This window comes from Pholcus phalangioides, unplaced genomic scaffold (genome assembly GCF_987345545.1).
Source record: "Pholcus phalangioides strain wild (caught in Gottingen) unplaced genomic scaffold, Ppha-v1.0 ptg000003l_1, whole genome shotgun sequence".
Taxonomy (NCBI): domain Eukaryota; kingdom Metazoa; phylum Arthropoda; class Arachnida; order Araneae; family Pholcidae; genus Pholcus; species Pholcus phalangioides.
In genome coordinates this window covers 26,159,291-26,180,668 of record NW_028301596.1, presented here as the reverse complement: position 1 = coordinate 26,180,668, position 21,378 = coordinate 26,159,291, and the positions used below count along the sequence as shown (strand labels likewise).

At 41.6% G+C, this 21,378-nt stretch overlaps 1 protein-coding gene across 3 annotated transcripts in view; it reads right to left on the bottom strand.

Moving 5' to 3' along the window:
- Positions 1-21,378, bottom strand: part of LOC149088343 (2-oxoadipate dehydrogenase complex component E1) — an 846,788-nt gene that overhangs the window by 19,260 nt on the left and 806,150 nt on the right. For all 3 annotated transcript variants that reach the window (XM_089247246.1, XM_089247241.1, XM_089247249.1), the window contains one exon: positions 8,141-8,226. In XM_089247246.1, coding sequence (XP_089103372.1) covers positions 8,141-8,226 — 86 coding nt within the window. The remainder of the gene's footprint in view (positions 1-8,140; positions 8,227-21,378) is intronic.

Sequence of the window (21,378 nt, the reverse complement as noted above, 5' to 3'; positions counted from 1 at the left end):
GAGTCAATGGGGTTTGTAAAAGGGTCGCACTGCCGAAATATGAGCAAAGGGTTCCCCAGGTATGAGTCAAACGCTTCGGGCTCCTGCTACATGGGTCGCGACAGACAAAGGGCACTTCTGTGATGAACTGAGACCTTAAACTTCTTTAGCAGGCACTTCGGAGAGGGTCGCAGGGTTCTAATTACATTCAGGGACCATCAAGGGATGGGTCGCGATATGAACATGAGTCAATGGGGTTTGTAAAAGGGTCGCACTGCCGAAATATGAGCAAAGGGTTCCCCAGGTATAAGTCAAACGCTTCGGGCTCCTGCTAGATGGGTCGCGACAGACAAAGGGCACTTCTGTGATGAACTGAGACCTTAAACTTCTTTAGCAGGAACTTCGGAAAGGGTCGCAGAGTTCTACTTACATTCAGGGACCATCAAGGGATAGGTCGCGATATGAACATGAGTCAATGAAGTTTGTAAAAGGGTCGCACTGCCGAAATATGAGCAAAGGGTTCCCCAGGTATGACTCAAACGCTTCGGGCCCCTGCTAGATGGGTCGCCAGCACCTATAGTCTTGAGATATGGGTCGCAAGGGACAAAGGGCACTCCTGTGATGAACTGAGACCTTAAACTTCTTTAGCAGGAACTTCGGAAAGGGTCGCAGAGTTCTACTTACATTCAGGGACCATCAAGGGATGGGTCGCGATATGAACATGAGTCAATGGGGTTTGTAAAAGTGTCGCACTGCCGAAATATGAGCAAAGGGTTCCCCAGGTATGAGTCAAACGCTTCGGGCTCCTGCTAGATGGGTCGCCAGCACCTATAGTCTTGAGATATGGGTCGCAAGGGACAAAGGGCACTTCTGTGATGAACTGAGACCTTAAACTTCTTTAGCAGGCACTTCGGAGAGGGTCGCAGGGTTCTACTTACATTCAGGGACCATCAAGGGATGGGTCGCGATATGAACATGAGTCAATGGGGTTTGTAAAAGGGTAGCACTGCCGAAATATGAGCAAAGGGTTCCCCAGGTATGAGTCAAACGCTTCGGGCTCCTGCTAGATGGGTCGCGAGAGACAAAGGGCATATCTGTGATGAACTTAGACCTTAAACTTCTTTAGCAGGCACTTCGGAAAGGGTCGCAGGGTTCTACTTACATTCAGGGACCATCAAGGGATGGGTCGCGATATGAACATGAGTCAATGGGGTTTGTAAAAGGGTCGCACTGCCGAAATATGAGCAAAGGGTTCCCCAGGTATGAGTCAAACGCTTCGGGCTCCTGCTAGATGGGTCGCGAAAGACAAAGGGCACTTCTGTGATGAACTGAGACCTTAAACTTCTTTAGCAGGCACTTCTGAGAGGGTCGCAGGGTTCTACTTACATTCAGGGACCATCAAGGGATGGGTCGCGATATGAACATGAGTCAATGGGGTTTGTAAGAGGGTCGCACTGCCGAAATATGAGCAAAGGGTTCCCCAAGTATGAGTCAAACGCTTCGGGCTCCTGCTAGATGGGTCGCGACAGACAGAGGGCACTTCTGTGATGAACTGAGACCTTAAACTTCTTTAGCAGGCACTTCGGAGAGGGTCGCAGGGTTCTAATTACATTCAGGGACCATCAAGGGATGGGTCGCGATATGAACATGAGTCAATGGGGTTTGTAAAAGGGTCGCACTGCCGAAATATGAGCAAAGGGTTCCCCAGGTATAAGTCAAACGCTTCGGGCTCCTGCTAGATGGGTCGCGACAGACAAAGGGCACTTCTGTGATGAACTGAGACCTTAAACTTCTTTAGCAGGAACTTCGGAAAGGGTCGCAGAGTTCTACTTACATTCAGGGACCATCAAGGGATAGGTCGCGATATGAACATGAGTCAATGAAGTTTGTAAAAGGGTCGCACTGCCGAAATATGAGCAAAGGGTTCCCCAGGTATGACTCAAACGCTTCGGGCCCCTGCTAGATGGGTCGCCAGCACCTATAGTCTTGAGATATGGGTCGCAAGGGACAAAGGGCACTCCTGTGATGAACTGAGACCTTAAACTTCTTTAGCAGGAACTTCGGAAAGGGTCGCAGAGTTCTACTTACATTCAGGGACCATCAAGGGATGGGTCGCGATATGAACATGAGTCAATGGGGTTTGTAAAAGTGTCGCACTGCCGAAATATGAGCAAAGGGTTCCCCAGGTATGAGTCAAACGCTTCGGGCTCCTGCTAGATGGGTCGCGATAGACAAAGGGCACTTCTGTGATGAACTGAGACCTTAAACTTCTTTAGCAGGAACTTCGGAAAGGGTCGCAGGGTTCTACTTACATTCAGGGACCATCAAGGGATGGGTCGCGATATGAACATGAGTCAATAGGGTTTGTAAAAGGGTTGCACTGCCGAAATATGAGCAAAGGGTTCCCCAGGTATGAGTCAAACGCTTCGGGCTCCTGCTAGATGGGTCGCCAGCACCTATAGTCTTGAGATATGGGTCGCAAGGGACAAAGGGCACTTCTGTGATGAACTGAGACCTTAAACTTCTTTAGCAGGCACTTCGGAAAGGGTTGCAGGGTTCTACTTACATTCAGGGACCATCAAGGGATGGGTCGCGATATGAACATGAGTCAATGGGGTTTGTAAAAGGGTCGCACTGCCGAAATATGAGCAAAGGGTTCCCCAGGTATGAGTCAAACGCTTCGGGCTCCTGCTACATGGGTCGCGACAGACAAAGGGCACTTCTGTGATGAACTGAGACCTTAAACTTCTTTAGCAGGCACTTCGGAGAGGGTCGCAGAATTCTAATTACATTCAGGGACCATCAAGGGATGGGTCGCGATATGAACATGAGTCAATGGGGTTTGTAAAAGGGTCGCACTCCCGAAATATGAGCAAAGGGTTCCCCAGGTATGAGTCAAACGCTTCGGGCTCCTGCTAGATGGGTCGCCAGCACCTATAGTCTTGAGATATGGGTCGCAAGGGACAAAGGGCACTTCTGTGATGAACTGAGACCTTAAACTTCTTTAGCAGGCACTTCGGAGAGGGTCGCAGGGTTCTACTTACATTCAGGGACCATCAAGGGATGGGTCGCGATATGAACATGAGTCAATGGGGTTTGTAAAAGGGTAGCACTGCCGAAATATGAGCAAAGGGTTCCCCAGGTATGAGTCAAACGCTTCGGGCTCCTGCTAGATGGGTCGCGAGAGACAAAGGGCATATCTGTGATGAACTTAGACCTTAAACTTCTTTAGCAGGCACTTCGGAAAGGGTCGCAGGGTTCTACTTACATTCAGGGACCATCAAGGGATGGGTCGCGATATGAACATGAGTCAATGGGGTTTGTAAAAGGGTCGCACTGCCGAAATATGAGCAAAGGGTTCCCCAGGTATGAGTCAAACGCTTCGGGCTCCTGCTAGATGGGTCGCGAAAGACAAAGGGCACTTCTGTGATGAACTGAGACCTTAAACTTCTTTAGCAGGCACTTCGGAGAGGGTCGCAGAGTTCTACTTACATTCAGGGACCATCAAGGGATAGGTCGCGATATGAACATGAGTCAATGAAGTTTGTAAAAGGGTCGCACTGCCGAAATATGAGCAAAGGGTTCCCCAGGTATGACTCAAACGCTTCGGGCTCCTGCTAGATGGGTCGCCAGCACCTATAGTCTTGAGATATGGGTCGCAAGGGACAAAGGGCACTCCTGTGATGAACTGAGACCTTAAACTTCTTTAGCAGGCACTTCGGAAAGGGTTGCAGGGTTCTACTTACATTCAGGGACCATCAAGTGATGGGTCGCGATATGAACATGAGTCAATGGGGTTTGTAAAAGGGTCGCACTGCCGAAATATGAGCAAAGGGTTACCCAGGTATGAGTCAAACGCTTCGGGATCCTGCTAGATGGGTCGCCAGCATCTATAGTCTTGAGGTATGGGTCGCAAGTGAAATTTCTTTTTCAAACTCTGTTCACGAAAGTCGCAAGAAACAAGGGGCACTTCTGTGATGAACTGACCTTAAACTTTTTTCGCAGGAGCTTCGGATAGGGTCGCAAGGTTTTAGTTACAGTCAGGGACCATCAAGGGATAGGTCGCGATATGAACATGAGTCAATGGGGTCTGTAAAAGGGTCGCACTGCTGAAATATGAGCCATTTTTTGTGGCTGCCCCCCCCCCTTCTTCTTGATGCTGCTGGCTCTAGTTTTTCGCGGGGTCTCCGTCAGGGTGATGGCACGGGTTTGTATAGCCTGTGTATTGGTGCGCCTGAAATGAGATTATGTTCTGCCCATAAAATATTGTGAAATCAGTCGTTGAGTCAAAATTTAGAATTCCAACTCGGAGTTTATGTTAGCTTCACTCTTCTAATTCCCACTTAGGATTAAAAGGTTCAAAAACATATAAAATGAGAAAATGGGGGGGGGGGGGGAATATATAAAAATTGCTAGTTATTAAATATTTTAAGTGCTGGAGCCTTGGGGAAAGCAAGAATCCAAAAATAAACGGGACTGTCCTGCTGAAATACCCTTTTACTCGGAAGGTTGGTCACGTATTTCTTCCTTTTAATCGATTATCCAATCGGTATATTCTAATCTATATATTCTAGAAACCTTGGTTTCAATGGCCGTCAGCCAGCTAATCCCTTAGAGAGTGGGATTGAGAAAATAAAAATGGCCACTTGATTTAATCAGGAGTTGATTGAACGCTCCTAATTTTTACAGAATCGTTTGAGGAATCCTCCCTTGGTGACAACTATACTTCTAACCTCACACTATATTTTTCCGGGCTCCAGCTCCCAAAATATTAATTATTGAAAGGCAGCCATTTTGATGTTAATGAGAGGAAATACACAATATACACAAAATTTACAAGTTTATTTCACTCCTATCGACTGCCTTTCCAGTGTCTGTCCAGGGCATTAGCCTGGCGAATGTCGACTTAATATTGCAGGAAAGGAGGCGCCATTTGCGACTCGAAGGGAATTAAATGTATTGCCGCTAATTACAAGTTATAAAAATATGTGGTGCACCACTACAACACAGTGAGTGCGAAGAGTCTGGGCACACTAGCTCCTACAAGGGGTTTCTATACACCGCTACAATACAGCGAGTGCCGCAATTTTAGTGGGAGAGCAAGTGGCTATCAAAATCAGTGAAGCAAATTTACCCCCAAAAAACACAAATGCGTTATAAGATTATATACAACAATTTACTGGGGGGTTGAAGGAAAGAAAGACTATACAAAATTAAATAAATTAGCGGCAATTATTTGAATGGCACTTACTATGGTCCTGTCTGTTGTACCTGCAAAATGAAAGCACATCCAATATCCGGCGGGATTAAGCGTCGCCATGATGTATTTCCATGTGGGAACTGCTAGATGAGTCGCCAGCACCTATAACCTGGACGAACTCGGGGCACTTCTGTCAGCATCTGAGACCTTAAACTTCTTTTGCAGGAGCTTCGGAAAGAGTCGCAGGGTTCTAGTTACATTCAGGGACCATCAAGGGATAAGTCGCGACCTGAACTTGAGTCAATGGGGTCTGTTAAAGGGTCGCACTGCCGAAATATGAGCAAAGGGTTCCACAGGTATGAGTCAAATGCTTCGGGCACCTGCTAGATAGCACCGCCAGAACCTATAGTCTTGAGATATGGGTCGTAAAAGAAATTTCTTTGCCAAGCAATGCCCACGAGGGTCGCAAGAAACAAAGGGCACTTCTGTCATGAAGTAAGACCTTAAACTTCTTTTGCAGGAGCTTGGTTGCCAGATTCTGTGTTACATATTTTACAATATTTCCTTCTCTCATTAAGTTGTGTAAATTAGACGCAAGCTTAAAGGCACCTTCGATCTTGTGATTGGTTCTGTCATGAAGCATTCTGGGAATGCTCCTATATAAAGACCAGATAGAGAGATGTGCACGACTACTACTTCTTCCGACTAATTTCCTGTCTTCGTTACTAAAGCGTCACGCCCTGTTGATGTGTGAGCCAGATCATCTCTCAGTTGTAAAAATGTGTTAAATTTGGGAAGGTGTGCCTTTGGCACCTCACCTGTCTCATCGCTTGAACTCATGTGATAATCAAACATCGCCATGATCCCGTCGCCTGTGGATTGATTAGTGGCCAGACCGGCTACCCTTGGACCTCTCTTGACGTCTGCCTCCAGTTGTTGTAGGCGGACTGGCTGCAATGGCTGACCCATGGTCTCAACAGATATTTCAAGACCCAAACCTGTCCGAACCTGGAATCAGGGTTTCTCCTACCGTGGTGTATAGAAGGCCGAATTAGATTGACTGAAACATCTTGGAGTGTCTTGTGGATGATGTGAACTAATACATGAATGCCTGGACAAGCGGTGAGAGCGTTCTATTTTATTGTCTCATTGTAATGTTTGAGAGAAAAGGCTAACTGAGAAGATAACTTGTAAAAATGTTGTACTAATTATTAATAGTTAATAGAATAAATGTTTATAATTCAATTAAAGTCTTGTTCCTTCCATCATTGTCATCCATTCAATGATAACTGGGGTTAAATTAATAAAGAAACAGGAAATTCAAGACAAACATTGCATAGTCACAAGTGAAACATGCTTCAAGGACCTGCTACATAGGTCGTAAGTATTCTTCTATAGTTGGGCATCCTGAGCTACGGATCGAGACCGAACCTTGCTTTGCAGGCTCTATCGACGAGGGTTGCACGAAGCCAGGGCCAATTCAGCCATAAAATAAGAATTAAATTCTATTTGTAGGAGCTTTCCAAATGGCTCACAATTCAATTTACATTCATGGGCCAATGAGCCATAGGTCGCGACCTGAACTGGTTTTATCGGACTCTATAAAAGGGTCGCAAGATCGAAAAATAAGCGAAGTGTTCCACAGGTACTAGTCACGATTCTGAGCCTTGCAGAGTCATAAATATAGACAATGGGTCAGAATGTCCTCAGCTACGGGTCGCAAGCGAAACTTGTTTTGCGGGATCTTTCAACGAGGGTCGCTCGAAGTGATGGATACTTCTGCCATCAACTAAGTCATAAATTTGATTCGCAGGAGCTTCCCAATGGGTCGTATGATTCCACTTGCATCCAGGAACCAACGAGCCATGGGTGATGACTTGAAATTGATTTACCAGGGCTCTATAGCAGGGTCCCGTGGTCAAAATATGAGGCAGGGGTTCCACATGGATGTGTGTTAATAAATAAGTTGTGAAATTGCTGTTAATCAAATGAAAATGAGGTGTTCAGAGCTAAAGTGGATAAAGTCCAAAAGTATAAAAAAATTTGTTTGTTGCGGATTAATACTTGTTAATGGTGTATATTTTCAGAGCCATACTGAACCAAGCCCCTGCTATTGCTATTTTCTAACAGATGGCAGCTTCTTGAAAGTAATTATGTTTACGCAAATTTCTAAATTGTTCAGAAGCAAGACCCAGCTGTACACCCAGCTGTGACTCCAAGAGTCACTGAGGCAAAGAAAAGGGATAGGCTTTCACTTTTACCATTTTTTCCTCCAAACACCCACACCCATTTCAAAAGTCTATGGACAGAAACTGCCATTAGGTCATAAACATCATTAAATGAAGAAATTTCAGAATCAGGTAATGACAAATCTCTCTTTGATGACAGCATTTAAAGCTTAATTTCAAACTTTTTAAATTATTTTATGATACAGGTGTTAAAAAGTAATAAAATGTTTCCATTTTCACTGTGTCATATTCATTGATTGACAATATGTAAAAAACATTTCAGGGTCAAAAGTCCAGTAAATTCTGATTTTAAATTGAATTGCCACCTTGATTGTTGTATTTGAATTTTCAAATTATGACCCGTATTTAAGTTAGTCTTCATACTACCACAATAAAAAGAAAATTATCCTCTAAATCACTTTAGGATTAAACTAGTGTTGATAAAATTTAATCTTGGTTATCTCAAAACTATAATTTATTGACTTCGTCCACTTTAGCTCTGAACGCCTCAAATATCTAATAAGAAGTGGATAGGTATGGATTCAAATTTATGCATTCCACTCTTATATTGTCCCATATTTAATCATACTTTAGAATTGGGTGATGCTATTAGGAATTTTTTTTTAATTTTAAAAGCAAAAACGAAATGGTGCAAAAACATGCCTTTTCCTTCTCAAATTAACTGAACTCGAATACTTGGTTAATTTGAGAAGTTGAAGAAAACATTACTCACCTTTATTCCAAAAATATTTTGAAATCTCACATTAGCAAAAGCCCAAACACCCATATTCTGATGCTCTTCTTGGCTCCATCGGAAATCTATTATAAAATAAAAGCACCAAATACATATAAATATGTGAATTTGCCTGATGGAGAAGAAAATCTTGAGAATTTTTTTTTGAGGGGAACAATGAAATTGACAACACATATTAACTAACTATATTCAGTATCTGTCACTGTAGCCTTCCTTGTGGAATTTAATCAAAACTTGATGTTTTGACTCGTGAAGTAAGAAGCAGCCCATCAAAGTTCGAGGCGAGAACGATGAGTGGTCGGTAGTGCTGTTGCGGTGGACTCTATGGCGGACATCAAAAGAGAATTGAAAACTGCCAGGAACGATCACGGGAACTGGAAAAACAAGTCATTGGTGTGCTCGAAACGTCCTGAAAAAAGCCACCCGCAGAGCGCATGCTCAGTTGCAGCTGCTGGTACGCATATTTACAATTCCTACTCTCTTAGCAATACAAGAGGCATTAGCATGCAGGTGATTGGTTACTACGAGCAATAAAGATAGCAAGATGTCACGAGGGGCTGAGCTTCTGGAAAAACCGAATTTAGCCAAATAACTCGCTAGGCGCTCTTTAATTGATGCTACAAAAATTTAAAAAATAATTACGAAAATAAGAATATAATATAATCAGGGATACATAAATTTCGTATTTATGAAAAGACCACGATAAATGCAAAATTTGCCATTATGACGAATAAATGCTGAAATTTGATTTTTTACAACTTTTTTGCAAAATCTTGGTAATTTGCACTTTTTGAAGTGGAAAGTCATAATTTTGCTCAGTACTTGTGAGAGTGCTTGAAAAAGAAGAAAACCACAAGCATCACTTCTTTCCCCTCTGACATTGTGTTTTGCACTGTTTGGTTATAACATAGCCCCTAGGTGATTCGAGAAGTGTATGTAATAACCGACGTCTGTGTTATAAGCGAAGAGTTGAAATTAGCTTATGCAGCACTAGCATGTATGCATTATTGAGATTGTCATAGACAAAATAGGCTCATGCAGCACATAATTAAAATCTAGTATGTATGTAGTTTTTGACTAATACCTTGAAAAGTTTTAGAAATGTACTAGAAAATGAGATATCCAACATGCTGACATTTTTGGAAATGTTATTGATTTTTTGAGATTTATGCCAACAGTTTTCCCCTTTGAAGTTAACAGCAGTGTACAATATAAAAATTCAGGAAAAAAACCCACTGATGTTCATGAATACACTTGCATTAGCATAGATTTTCAAGTGAACGAGTTGATTTGCAACTCGTTCTTTGCTTTGTTCAATTTTTCTTCAATTTGTTCTTCTATCATCACATATAAAAATATCACAAAGTAATAAAAACAAATTCAACAATTCGAAAAGCATAGACAATGCAATTTTACACAGAAAGACAGGATTTATTAAATGTCGAAAATTTTACTGCTAAAATAGTTACACTTTTCCATGAAAGATGACGTTTAAGTTAAAAAGTTAATTATTGCCATCTGTCAGGGCCGTATTAAGAGCATCATGGGCCCCCCGGGCCAAGTGATTTTTCTGAGGCCCCACCTCGTTAATTCTAAAAAATTTCAACCAGGTATCATTTTTGTGGGCCCCCTCTTCTCTTGAGGCCCGGGTGGGCCCATGCGCTAAGACGGCACTGCCATCTGTTGATGATAAACGTAACTATTCTTGCAATGTTAAATTATTGAAAAAAATTAAGGTCTTTTTAAGAGATAATGTCAACATATCACCCAAACAAATGTACAAAAAAGTCTGTTTTTTGACTATTTTTCTAGGGTTTTTTTGCAGTATGTTATACAGTCAAATCACATTATAACAAATGCCAAGAGATCGGAGAAATCACTTTGTTAAAATGAAATTTTGTTATAAAGGAATTCCAGGTTATCTAGTATTGGTCCTTTGTAAACTTATTTGGGGGATTAGAAAAGTGTTCGTTAAAACAAGATTTTTGCTATAACAGTATTCGACTGTATCCGGATTAATTTCTTGAGGTTAAGACCATTCTTTTGGTTTGTTATATCTACAGTGTATTTTTAAGCAGGGTATGTTATAACAGAGGTAAAAATATATAGACTATGAATGGGCCATTGAGTTCCCACAATGCATCCCAGACCTATGGATGTGTTAGATGTCACATGGAATGAACTAGCTTTGAACTTTAACACTTTCGGGTCTAAGCCGAGCCTGACTCGAGATGCCGTTTTTGTTCAAGGGAACTAAGCCAGAGTCAGACTCGGACTTTACTTTTAACTCTCATAGCTATAAAATGGCTGAATATATATGTTCCCAGCATTTTTAAGCATAATTCTATAAATCTTCTAGTTTAAAAAAAAAAAAAAAGATAGATGGCAGCAATCAATGGATTTAGCTTTATGAAACGATGCAGAAGTAAGTATAGTTGAAATGCATTTGTCTTCCTAGGTAAGGTAGCCATGTTTGTTGTTTCGCAACGTCTCATGAACGATTTTTAGACTTATCAGATGCCGATGATTTGACTGAGCTTATATATATATATATATATATATATATATATATATATATATATATATATATATATATATTAGCACACTATTCTTTGTCAGAGTTATCAGATTCAGATGATCCAGACCGATAGTAAAAGGGATTCGAAATCGCAGTTCTCAGATGACGATGATAATACCAGTAAATATATTTGATTTTTTTGCTTTTGAACAATGTTATGTATATTACTTTTTTTTTTTAAATGTTTCGGGACGTATATTTTACAAAATTATTTATTTTAGATGATGAAAAAGAGCAACGAAGCATATCAAAGGCAGAAACTGGAAAAAGATTGAGGAAAGAAACTTATTACGAACCTTGTGGTGTTGCTCTGTGTGCAAATTTTTGTGTTTTGAAGTGTACCATGCTAAAGCAAATTTTAAAAGATATTTCTTTAATAAAAACTATTTTTAGGTATTTGTACAATATTTGGGTAAGTTTTTATTCACAATTGTTTGCAATTTTACGTTAAAAATTATGTTTTCTTATACGGAACTTTTTTAAAACTCCAAAACACATGTTTTTAATTATTTCTCATTAAATATTAATTATTAGTGCCTTAAATAATTGTGATATCATGAAAGACAAGAGTTTGAAATTTCTAGCTAAAAAACTGTCTATTCCAAGTATTTTTTAAAAAACCATGAAAAGTGTCAAAACCCTAAGTCCACAGGGACAAACAGTCGAAATAGCTCAGACCCGAAAGTGTTGAAAAAAAATTTATGTTATATATTTACCACCTCAGTACTCTGTTGAAATAGGGTAACCCGCATTTACTTGAATATGCAATCACATTTAATTCCATGTATACTCCTATTACCTTAGTATATTTGCATATATTCTCATTTATTCCTTTTCGCAAACTTAAGATATAACACATATTTTTATTTTGTGGACATTTATGGATTGTGATCAAAGTTGCATATTGCAATTATAATTTTTTTTTTTTTTTTTGGAAATTACACTCAGTTTTTGATATTTATTATGGCATTAGTATTGCTTGTAATCTATGATCACCATGCATCATTCTTTTGTATCTTTTCATAATTGCATTGTTGCCCATATATGTACAAATATATAACTTGTATAACTAGTTTTCGTGGGCCCCACTCCTGGTCTGCAGGGGATGTGCTGTGCTGTGCGTCTGTGCACCATGTATCATTCACAATTCTTGTGTCAATTGCATTATTGTCTATATTCTACGACTATATGCTACGACTCATGTGGACCCCCAGATGACGACGACACCAGTTACTGTATGCCAAAACATTACCTCATCCCGAAACAATAGCCAAAACCTCGGGAAAGACAGCTATACGGAGCATCGATCCTTCATATATATCGACCACCCAAAAAGAAGCCATCGTCACTCTTCTAAGAAGACGAAAAGTAAGGAAACCGCATACAGCCAACCTCCTGACACACAACGCTCATCATATGCTTCGCCATCTACGCATGACATGAACCAGCATGCAAAAAATTCTCCTTATACTACCTATGACATCTACCTATGACATCAATTCAAGATACACCGAAGTCTTCCAAGGCGAAAGGCCTTCTGGCCCAGATCTTCATGAAATATCCTCAGACGCACTCACCAAAACATACTAAAGATGCTCACACGCATTCGACAGTTACAGCCTCATCACCAATACTCTCCGCCTTGTCGATGTCTCATGGTCTCTCTGTATCTAAAACCAAATCCAAGACCAAGCGCCTCCACAAGCATAAATTCAAGGAGCATACTGTCAACACAACGCAAGAAAAGGCTAAAACCAATAAAGCTAAGAAGAAAACCATCAAACAGACTATAGATCGTCCAACAGCTGATTCTTCAACAGACTATTCATTACCGACCTACTATGAAGATAGTTTAAATGAATGTCCGTGCCTAAAATATGTCATTAATTGCCCCAACGAATCGTCTGCAGTCACCAACGTAGTCGCTCCTCTCACCCAGCCAGCTACACTGACACCACAGGTTTATATGAACAAAAGAAGTTTCCTCTCTGGAAAAAGAATTACAAGATCGGCTTCAAAACTTCTACAGAAATGCTCTCATCATGTTCCAGCTTTATCGCCTGCCACTAATTTGCCAACCTTATCTAATACAAAAGCCTTCCCTTCCTCCTTACTTAGTCCTGAAATCTATTCCTTGGATAATGACGATAGTGAACAGATCTTCACCTTCCATATTTTCGAACGCAACCGAAAATACTTGAACATCATGCACATGGCTACTGACATAAAAGAAATTCTTAACTCTTTCACTGGTGTTAGAGGAACCCCATCGTTCGAATACAACATACTTCTTAAACCCAGGAAAAGAGCCAACAAACTTCGAGACATAATACTTAATACATAAGACTCGGCCAACGGACAGATTCACATACGCAAACCAGCGGCATAGAACAATATGTGGGTAAACCTCAACAGGAAAATCGCACACGATCGACATCTTCTTCTTCTGCTGAACCGTCATCTATCTTTCCCGCTACTACTACTGTCAATAATTCTACATCTTCAGCGGCTTTATCTCTCAGCTCTTCTACAACATCCTTTGCTACGCAAACAACAGACTCGCTTATAGAAGAGACAAAGCCGCTATTTCAAGATTGTCCTTCATCCCCTAAATCAACGGAGGAAGGCCATGGTTCTTCCTCGCTTGACAGCCCTCCGTCCGACATGTCTGCCTACGAAACAGTTCATGAGGCGACGCTGGACTCTGACTCCGACTTCTTCACAGTCACCAGGCGAAAAGCCAAAAAGAAGGAAATATCTTCCCGCAGAAATATTTTCCCGGAAATATCTTCCTCGCTTGACAGTCCTCCGTCCGACATGTCTGCCTACGAAACAATTGATGAGGCGACGCTGGACTCTTGACTTCATCACAGTTACCAGGTGAAAAGCCAAAAAGAAGAAGGAAATATCTTCCTGCAGAGTTCGATTCGTTCTATCCCCTATACATGCCCTTCCTACGGGTCCAAAGCAAGCTCTTGATCCTCCCAACTGCAATCTCCAATCTTCATCTCGACATACACATCGACATACTCTACAGGAGGACCCGGACGGGAGGAACACCGCCAGTGGAGCCCTGCCCCATCGATGGGACCCTGGAAGTACGAAGAGAATCACTTGGAGCCCACGGGTTGGAACAAGGATTCTTGAGCGCACAGCCAATGAGAAAGTACCCAACATCAACGAAAGACTCAGGGTAATGGATGGCATCTCCGATGTCACACAACACAGAAGAACATACGCCGCGGTCATATCCAACGGGGAGAAGATAAATACAATACTGGTATACCCAAAGTACCCGGAAGATCTTGGTCTTTTGGCACCAGTCATCACTCGGCACCTGAGGAGCAAGGGAATAGGTGAATCACAGGCCGGGATCCAGTCGATACAGAAGGGAATTGCAGTGGACTTCAGAAGCATAAAAAACGTACAATCATTCAAGGTGGAATTGTCCACAGACAGAAACCTCCACGAAGTCATGACAGCATGGCCTTCCAGGACCAAGAGGACTGCAATACTTCTGAGAGACATTCTAGTCGCTACATGCAAGGAAAATATAGTGACGGCTCTCAAAAAAGCGCTAGACTTGGCAGGAAAGGACATCATGTGATCAAGTCGCAGCTCAAAGCGAGAATTGCGGGGGGAGTGCATCAAATTGTGGAAGTGACAAAGAACAGGACACTAGAGGCAGCGCTGAAAAAAGGGGTGGTCACTACTAATAAGTGGCACTCGAAAATTCGGAGCTTCATCCCGTCGCCACGTTGTTTGAGGTGCCAAGCCATGGGCCACCGGGCCACGCAATGCACAAGCCCAGATGAGTTCTGTGCGAGATGTGCCGATAGGCACGGAGCGAAGGACTGCCCAGGTGGAAGAGAATTACAATTGTCCAGAGCAATCACGACAGTGGAAGATGTCAGGGACCGTACTGGAACTTACCCATCGATTAGAACTGTCACGTTCAGAAGAAAGGTGAGGTACCAGGGAGGAGCACCTGACAAAAATTAGGTGCCCAAAACACCCTAAAGTTAGTACAAAGATATGGAAACGGATGGCACCACAACGGTACCTACAGCAGATAGGTGTCAGGAAACCTCACGTACAGTTGACATCCAGACACCAGTAACCCAGCCTCAAGGACTCAAGTTTCTGCAATTCAATGCAGATAGGGCCAGACGAACCACATACCTACTAGAGCAACAAGTAGCGACTAATCAAGTAGATGTCCTCCTCATCCAGGAGCCGTGGACGGCGAGAGGTGCAAGGCACGCCACAGGCGTGGAGAAAGTGGAAATCCCAGAACAACAAAGCAGTCGTAATTCTCTGCAATAAGAATATAGAAGCGGCCACACTAAAGCTGGGTCAGCACACAGCAGCGATCAAAGCAAGGGTCAATGGCAAGGAGGTACTCATCATGAGCGGCTACTCCTCACCGAAAGCCGAAATCCAGGAAACCCTTGCCGCGATCAGAGAGGTAGTTCTCAGCCAGTGGGGAAAACCAACGATAATCGGTACCGATTTGAACGGACACCACTCTAACTGGAATTACAGGGAGGATGAAGAGAGAGGTAGGTCGATCCGTAATCTGACGATGGAGCTCCAACTCCAAGTGGCCAGCAGGGGCAATGTAGTACCGACCTACGAGCACAATGAGAAGGGGGTGGGGGGGTGGCCGGATCAGACATTCTGGAAGGACACCGGAGAACTGGAAAGATGGCATGTCCGAGATGAAGTCGCCCATGGTTCTCACAAATACATCCACTTCCAGTGGCGTACGGAAGGTCTTGTACCCCCAAAACCCAGGTATAGCTCGTCCATCAGGAGACTGGAAAAATTTGTCAAGAGGGTGGCGCTCTAAAGGCCCGTTTACACGACGCAAGCGCTTTAGTTGGTAACTTAATTTTTAGTTGCCAAGTGCGCAAGTGATTTAGTGGTAAGTGAGATAAGAACGGTTCTATTTTTTCCGGTTAAGTAGACCTATGCGCATGCGCCAGTGGGCGTGACCTGCCGCGCTGGAGGGGTCATTTTGCTCTCTCACGGAAGGGTTTATTTTGATCTCAGGCGTGAACCTATTCATACTCCGTCGTCTCCTGAAGTTTCGCTAGAATTCCGCGGAAATATTGGATGGTGAGGTGGCCAGAGGACACAACCTTCAAGTTTGTTGAAAAATATCTTCGCCACGAATGTTTGTTGAACTATTGAAATGAAAATTACCTTAACAAACAAGCTAAAAATTATTCGATGTTGGAAAAAGCTATGGAATATTCTGTAGACGTGATGTCAGGAGTTGAAAAAAATTGAAGATTCAAAAATATATATCAGGTGGGGAGGATTAATATATTAAAAACTGGAGGGGGTTTCGAATATTTCTCTCGTCCAGAACGAATTTGCTGCCATCTATTGTAAAAATACATGATCCAATATTTAACATAAAGATGTCATCTCTATAGATTAAATTACAAAATAATAATGATTTCGAAAATTTGGAAATAATTTTTGTTTAATGAATTTTTATTATTTAATTTTTAACCCTTAGAATTTCCTACGAATGCCAAGAATCTTCTCCCGTATTTTCGGCTTACATAATTCATAATTTATCTCTTCAACTTCGATTAAAATATCATATAATCGATATTTAGAACTTGGAGCAGAAATAGAGAAACATTATATTTCTTCTCGATGACCTATATAAGTTTATAATACGTTGTGTATTCTTTTTTCCCCTGTGGCGTCATCTCTCGCCCCCCTTATGTGCACCTCCTGATGCGTGGGTGGCAGAGGCGAAAAAAGGGGACAAGCGAACTGTTTCCCTTGCGTCACCTACTTCTTGCTCAGTGTGTTGCTCTCGTGCAAGTGATATAGTTTCTCCTTTTTTATTGAATAAATTTATTTAAGTGAATAAATTTATATTCTTTAAAAAAGTATCATATAATGTGGCTGTGATCACAGTATTCTTAAGTTCTACCTGATCATCATCCATCGTTACGAAAGCTATGAGCTTTAAAAAAAGCACCTCTCTAAATGCCAGATAAATAAAAAATTATTACTATTATACTCCCGCGTGTTGCGTCTGTCTCTCTCCGTGGATTTGAGTAGACTGAAGCGCGCATGCGCTAACTGTGCTCACCTCCGTAAAAATTATCCAATGAGCGTCTACTTACCACTTATCGTGTGGACAGTTTCAAGAAGAATCGGTAAGTTAAAATTAAGTTGCTTGTCTCGTGTAAACGGGCCTTAAGGCGCTCAGGCCTAAGCTCCTGCAAAGGATCATGAGAGCGGACAATGGATGAACCCGCTGAAAAGGTCCTAGACTGCCTCAGAGAAATGCCAGACACATGCGATGGAAGAGGGCGAAAGAAGAACTCAAGACAACCAGGTGCATCGAATTCAAGAAACACCAGGCACAGTACACAAAGATGCTTAGGAAAGCGAAGACTGAAGGATGTCGTCAGTACTGTGAAAAGGCCACGGATGCTTTCGGCAACGTCTACAGAGTGACGGCCAAGAGAAGAGAAAACACTGCCAAGATCATCATGAGAGAAGAAGACCAGACGATGGAAGAGGCCATAGCCAGGCAACTCAGAACCCTGTACCTGACTGACGAGGCAGAGCTGGGAAGAGAAGCAGACGAGGAGGAAGAAAGGGGCCAGAACCAGAAAGAGTTCCATTGGTCCAATGGAACCGAACATCACCCAGAAGTAGTGATGGGCGATCCGCTCATGAACCGTCTAGAAGAGCGGCTCTTTTCAAAGAGTGAGAGAGCCTCTTACACTTCCATCGCATACAAGAAACTACCAAGAACAAGCAGGCTTTTGAAAACGTTGTGAAAAGAACCGTGGCGGCTGACGGCTCATATTGCCTACAAACGAACTGTGACAAGCCGAGAGCCGCAGAAATGAAAGTGAACCGTTTCCCGTTGAAACGCTTCTTGTAATTGGTCAGAAATGACCCGTGAATCGCTTCTTTTTTCGTTTGTGTTGCCTGCTCCTATTGGCTACAAATGAACCGTGGAAATTCAAATGAGCTGCGTCTTGTTAAAAGGCCTTCTGTGATTGTTAGAACTGGTTTCTTCCCATGTCCCACACCTTCCCCTCTAAGAAGTAAGAACGCGTTGGCCACTCTTTCTTCCCCCTCCCCTTTTGCTTGTTACATATATTTTTATTTTTTTACGTTTTTCTTTTTTTGCTCTTTCACCTCGGACTGGGTGCACCTGTTGGAGGGGGGGACGGAATTATTTTCCTTATTATTATTGTTATTTTAATTGTTAACCAGTGCAGTCTTACGGGGCGATCCCCGGAGGATCTCAGATGTAGAGGCCTTGTGAGAATGAGATAATAAAATTTGCAAAAGTTTTGAGGAATTTTTAGCCCGATAGAGCCGGGCCGCAACTAGGCGGAGGGGGGGGGGGGAAGTAGGTGGGTCTGGTGCCCGGGCGCTGGACTAGTGAGGGAGTCGGATGCACCCTTTTAACTACTCCTTCTACATTACACGGGGGCGCAGAAATGCGAGCTTGACCCGGCTCAAAAAGTTCTAATTGCGTCCCTGGATTCGGCGGGGGGTCCCAGGATTGCTGTCAATACGGCCCTGCTGTTCACCTAGGATTTGTTACCCTTCTTGAGCTGATAGAAATCATTTTACCAAATTTTTCTTCCTTTTGATCGATATTAATTTTTTTTAGCTCTTCCACCTCGGATTTGACGCCCCTCCTCGAAAGGATAGAAATAATTTTCTTTAAATTTCTCTTTCTTTGGTAATTTAAAATTTTTTTTCTCGCCTTCTCACCTCGGAGAGATGTGGACTTTCTCCTAGAGTGGAGTGAATCCATTTTCCCTAACTTTTTTTTGAATAATAAGATTTTCTTTATTTTGCTCTATCACTCATCACAGATTTTTCGCCCCTCAAAAAATCATTTCCCTAATTTTTTTCAACTTTTTCACTTCGGATTTGATGCCTTTCCTAAGAACAGACAGAAATCGTCGTTCTTTAAAATTGCACCCTTGCACCTCGGATTTGGTGCCCCTCCTAAGCGGACAAACAATTTTCCCTAATTTTTTTTTGCAGTCAATAAACTTTTTTTTGCTCTTTCTTCACGATTTCGGCGCCCCTCCTAGAGTGGACAGAGATCATTTTCTTCTTTTTTGTTTTTTTTTAAAATATTCCCTCTCACCTTGGATATGGTGCGCCTTTTGGAGGGGACACAAAATCTTTTTCCTTATTATTATTTGCCTATTCACCAGTGCAATCTTACGCACGGGCCTACCCGGGAACGTCCCCGGGGGGGGGGGGGGGGGTGTATTCGTGAGGTCCCTCAGAGGAAGTCTCATGAAAATGAGATGTTACATTTTTTAATAGTAGGTGCAGGCAAGAGGTAGGCCTAAATTTTTAGCCAGATGGAGAAGGGCCGCAACAAAGGGGAGGGGGAGTAGGCGGGTGCGGTACCCGGGTGCTAGATTAGTGGGGAAGCCGAATCCACCTTTTAACTGCTCCTTCCACATTACACGGAGGCACAGAAATGTAAGCTTGTCCCAGCTCAAAAGGTATCTAGTTACTGCTCTGCGTTGGGGTGGGAGTACCAAGATGCTCTCAAAACGGCCCTGCTCTTCACCTCGGATTTATTGCCCCTCTTAGAGAGCTGACAGAAATCGTTTTCCCTAATTTTTCTCTTGATCAATATAAATATTTTTTCGCTCTCTCACCTCTGATTTGGCGTCCTCTTAGAGCGGCGCCTCCTGTGGTCGTACGGTTGTGCAACCCAGCGGCCCTTGCATAATTTTTAATTGAAATTTTAATCGTGATTTTTTAATTGAAATTTTAATCGTGATTTTTTTAAATTGAAATTTCACATGCATATATATATATATATATATGTATATATTTGTATTATAATATATATATATATATATATATATATATTTGTATTATAATTTCATACCCATAATTTTTTTAGTCACAATTCCACATATAATTTTCATTGAAATTTCTGTCGTCTTCAAGTTTCATGCTTAATTATACTTATATTTCACTCACAATTTTTAAAATTACAGTTTTACACAATATCCCATTTCACCCCTACAATATCTCACATATTTGTTTTTTTCTATTGAAATTTCCCTCATAACTTGAATTTTACTCCATTTTACAAGTCGTCAAATCATTCAGAATTTGTTTTTACAGTGGATCCCGCTTATAATGTTTTTCAAAAAATTGTCATGAGAAAATGTTGTAAGTTAAGAAATGCTTTAAACAGGAAAAATCTTCACGAGAATTACTTAATGTTGATACCACAAAAATAAGTCATACGAAGCGGTAGAAAATTGTAAGTTGGAATGTTATAAGCGGGATCGACTGCATTTTTTTATTCAGGAATTTTTCCGCAGATTCATTATTATATTCTTATATATTATTTTTATATTCTTATTTTTGTTGGCATTTTTGACCAGTTTCTCCATGAGTGGGTGATATCCCCTTCCCATGAAATGACGGGGGGTGGGGGGGGGGGGGGGGGGGTTATAGCTACGAATACAATATAGCAGTATTTCTCAACCTCTGGTCCGCGACGATGGCATAAGTGGTCAGCATGGACTCTCGATAAAATTATTCACCCTTTGAAATAGATGTTAATAATTACAATACGGCTTCAAATAAAATTATACCTTTGTACCGAGGTTCCCCACATCATCGAGGGGGAATGCAACAAAATTGCAATCATGAACACGAGATATCACTACATTTAGTCGAAAGTCGCAATTCATTGCTTCAAGTGTAATTTGCTAATTACTGCTAAAATTGCTGAATGGTGTGGAAATAAAGGGCTACTGCAAATCACAGTAAACAAAAATGTATTTCACGAAAAAAATATTCAAATATGACCTGATGATCATATTTCATTGAGAAAAATAAAATTCGGTATAAACTGGCATCTTAAATAATAATCTGTACAAAACGGGACATCATCAATTGCCATCAGAAACATTGTCCGAAGTAGGCATAATCATCGATCGTAATTAAAATTCCAAAAAAATTGCTACAAAAAATTAAACCTGATTTATATCGGCATTACACTATAAACGTTTTGTAAAAGTGCTTGTATAAAACTCGAAAAATACAACGAATAAGCTGATCGATTACATTCGAGCAAATGCAATCAATCAGTTTATTGGTCGCATTTTTCAAGTTTTATACAAGCACTTTGACAAAACTTTTATAGTGTAATACTGGCCTTTTATGTATAAACCTGACAAATATGCCAGATAAATATTTACAAGTTTTTTCCATAATTATCGTAATGTAATGTAATATAATGAAAACACTGTGTGTGTGTAATACGGGACACAATTGGTCCGTAAATTTGTTTCGGACATTTTACTGGTCCTTGTTTTCAGAAAGGTTGAAAAAAACTGCGATGGAGAATATTTTCTGTGGGATCGTTCCAAACGTTTCAGACCTAACCAGAATGAAATTTTGCCTCCCGGTACTGGCCCTTACGGGTCAACTGTGGGCTTACAAATTGTAGCCTCGTGGAGACTACGTGTGAGGAGAAAGGCAAGTGAGTATTTGTGTGTGTGTGTGTATTATGTGAGTGCGGTTGTGTAAAAGAGAAAAATTTTGTCAAATCCGGGTAACTGTCTGGTACTGTCACTTTTGA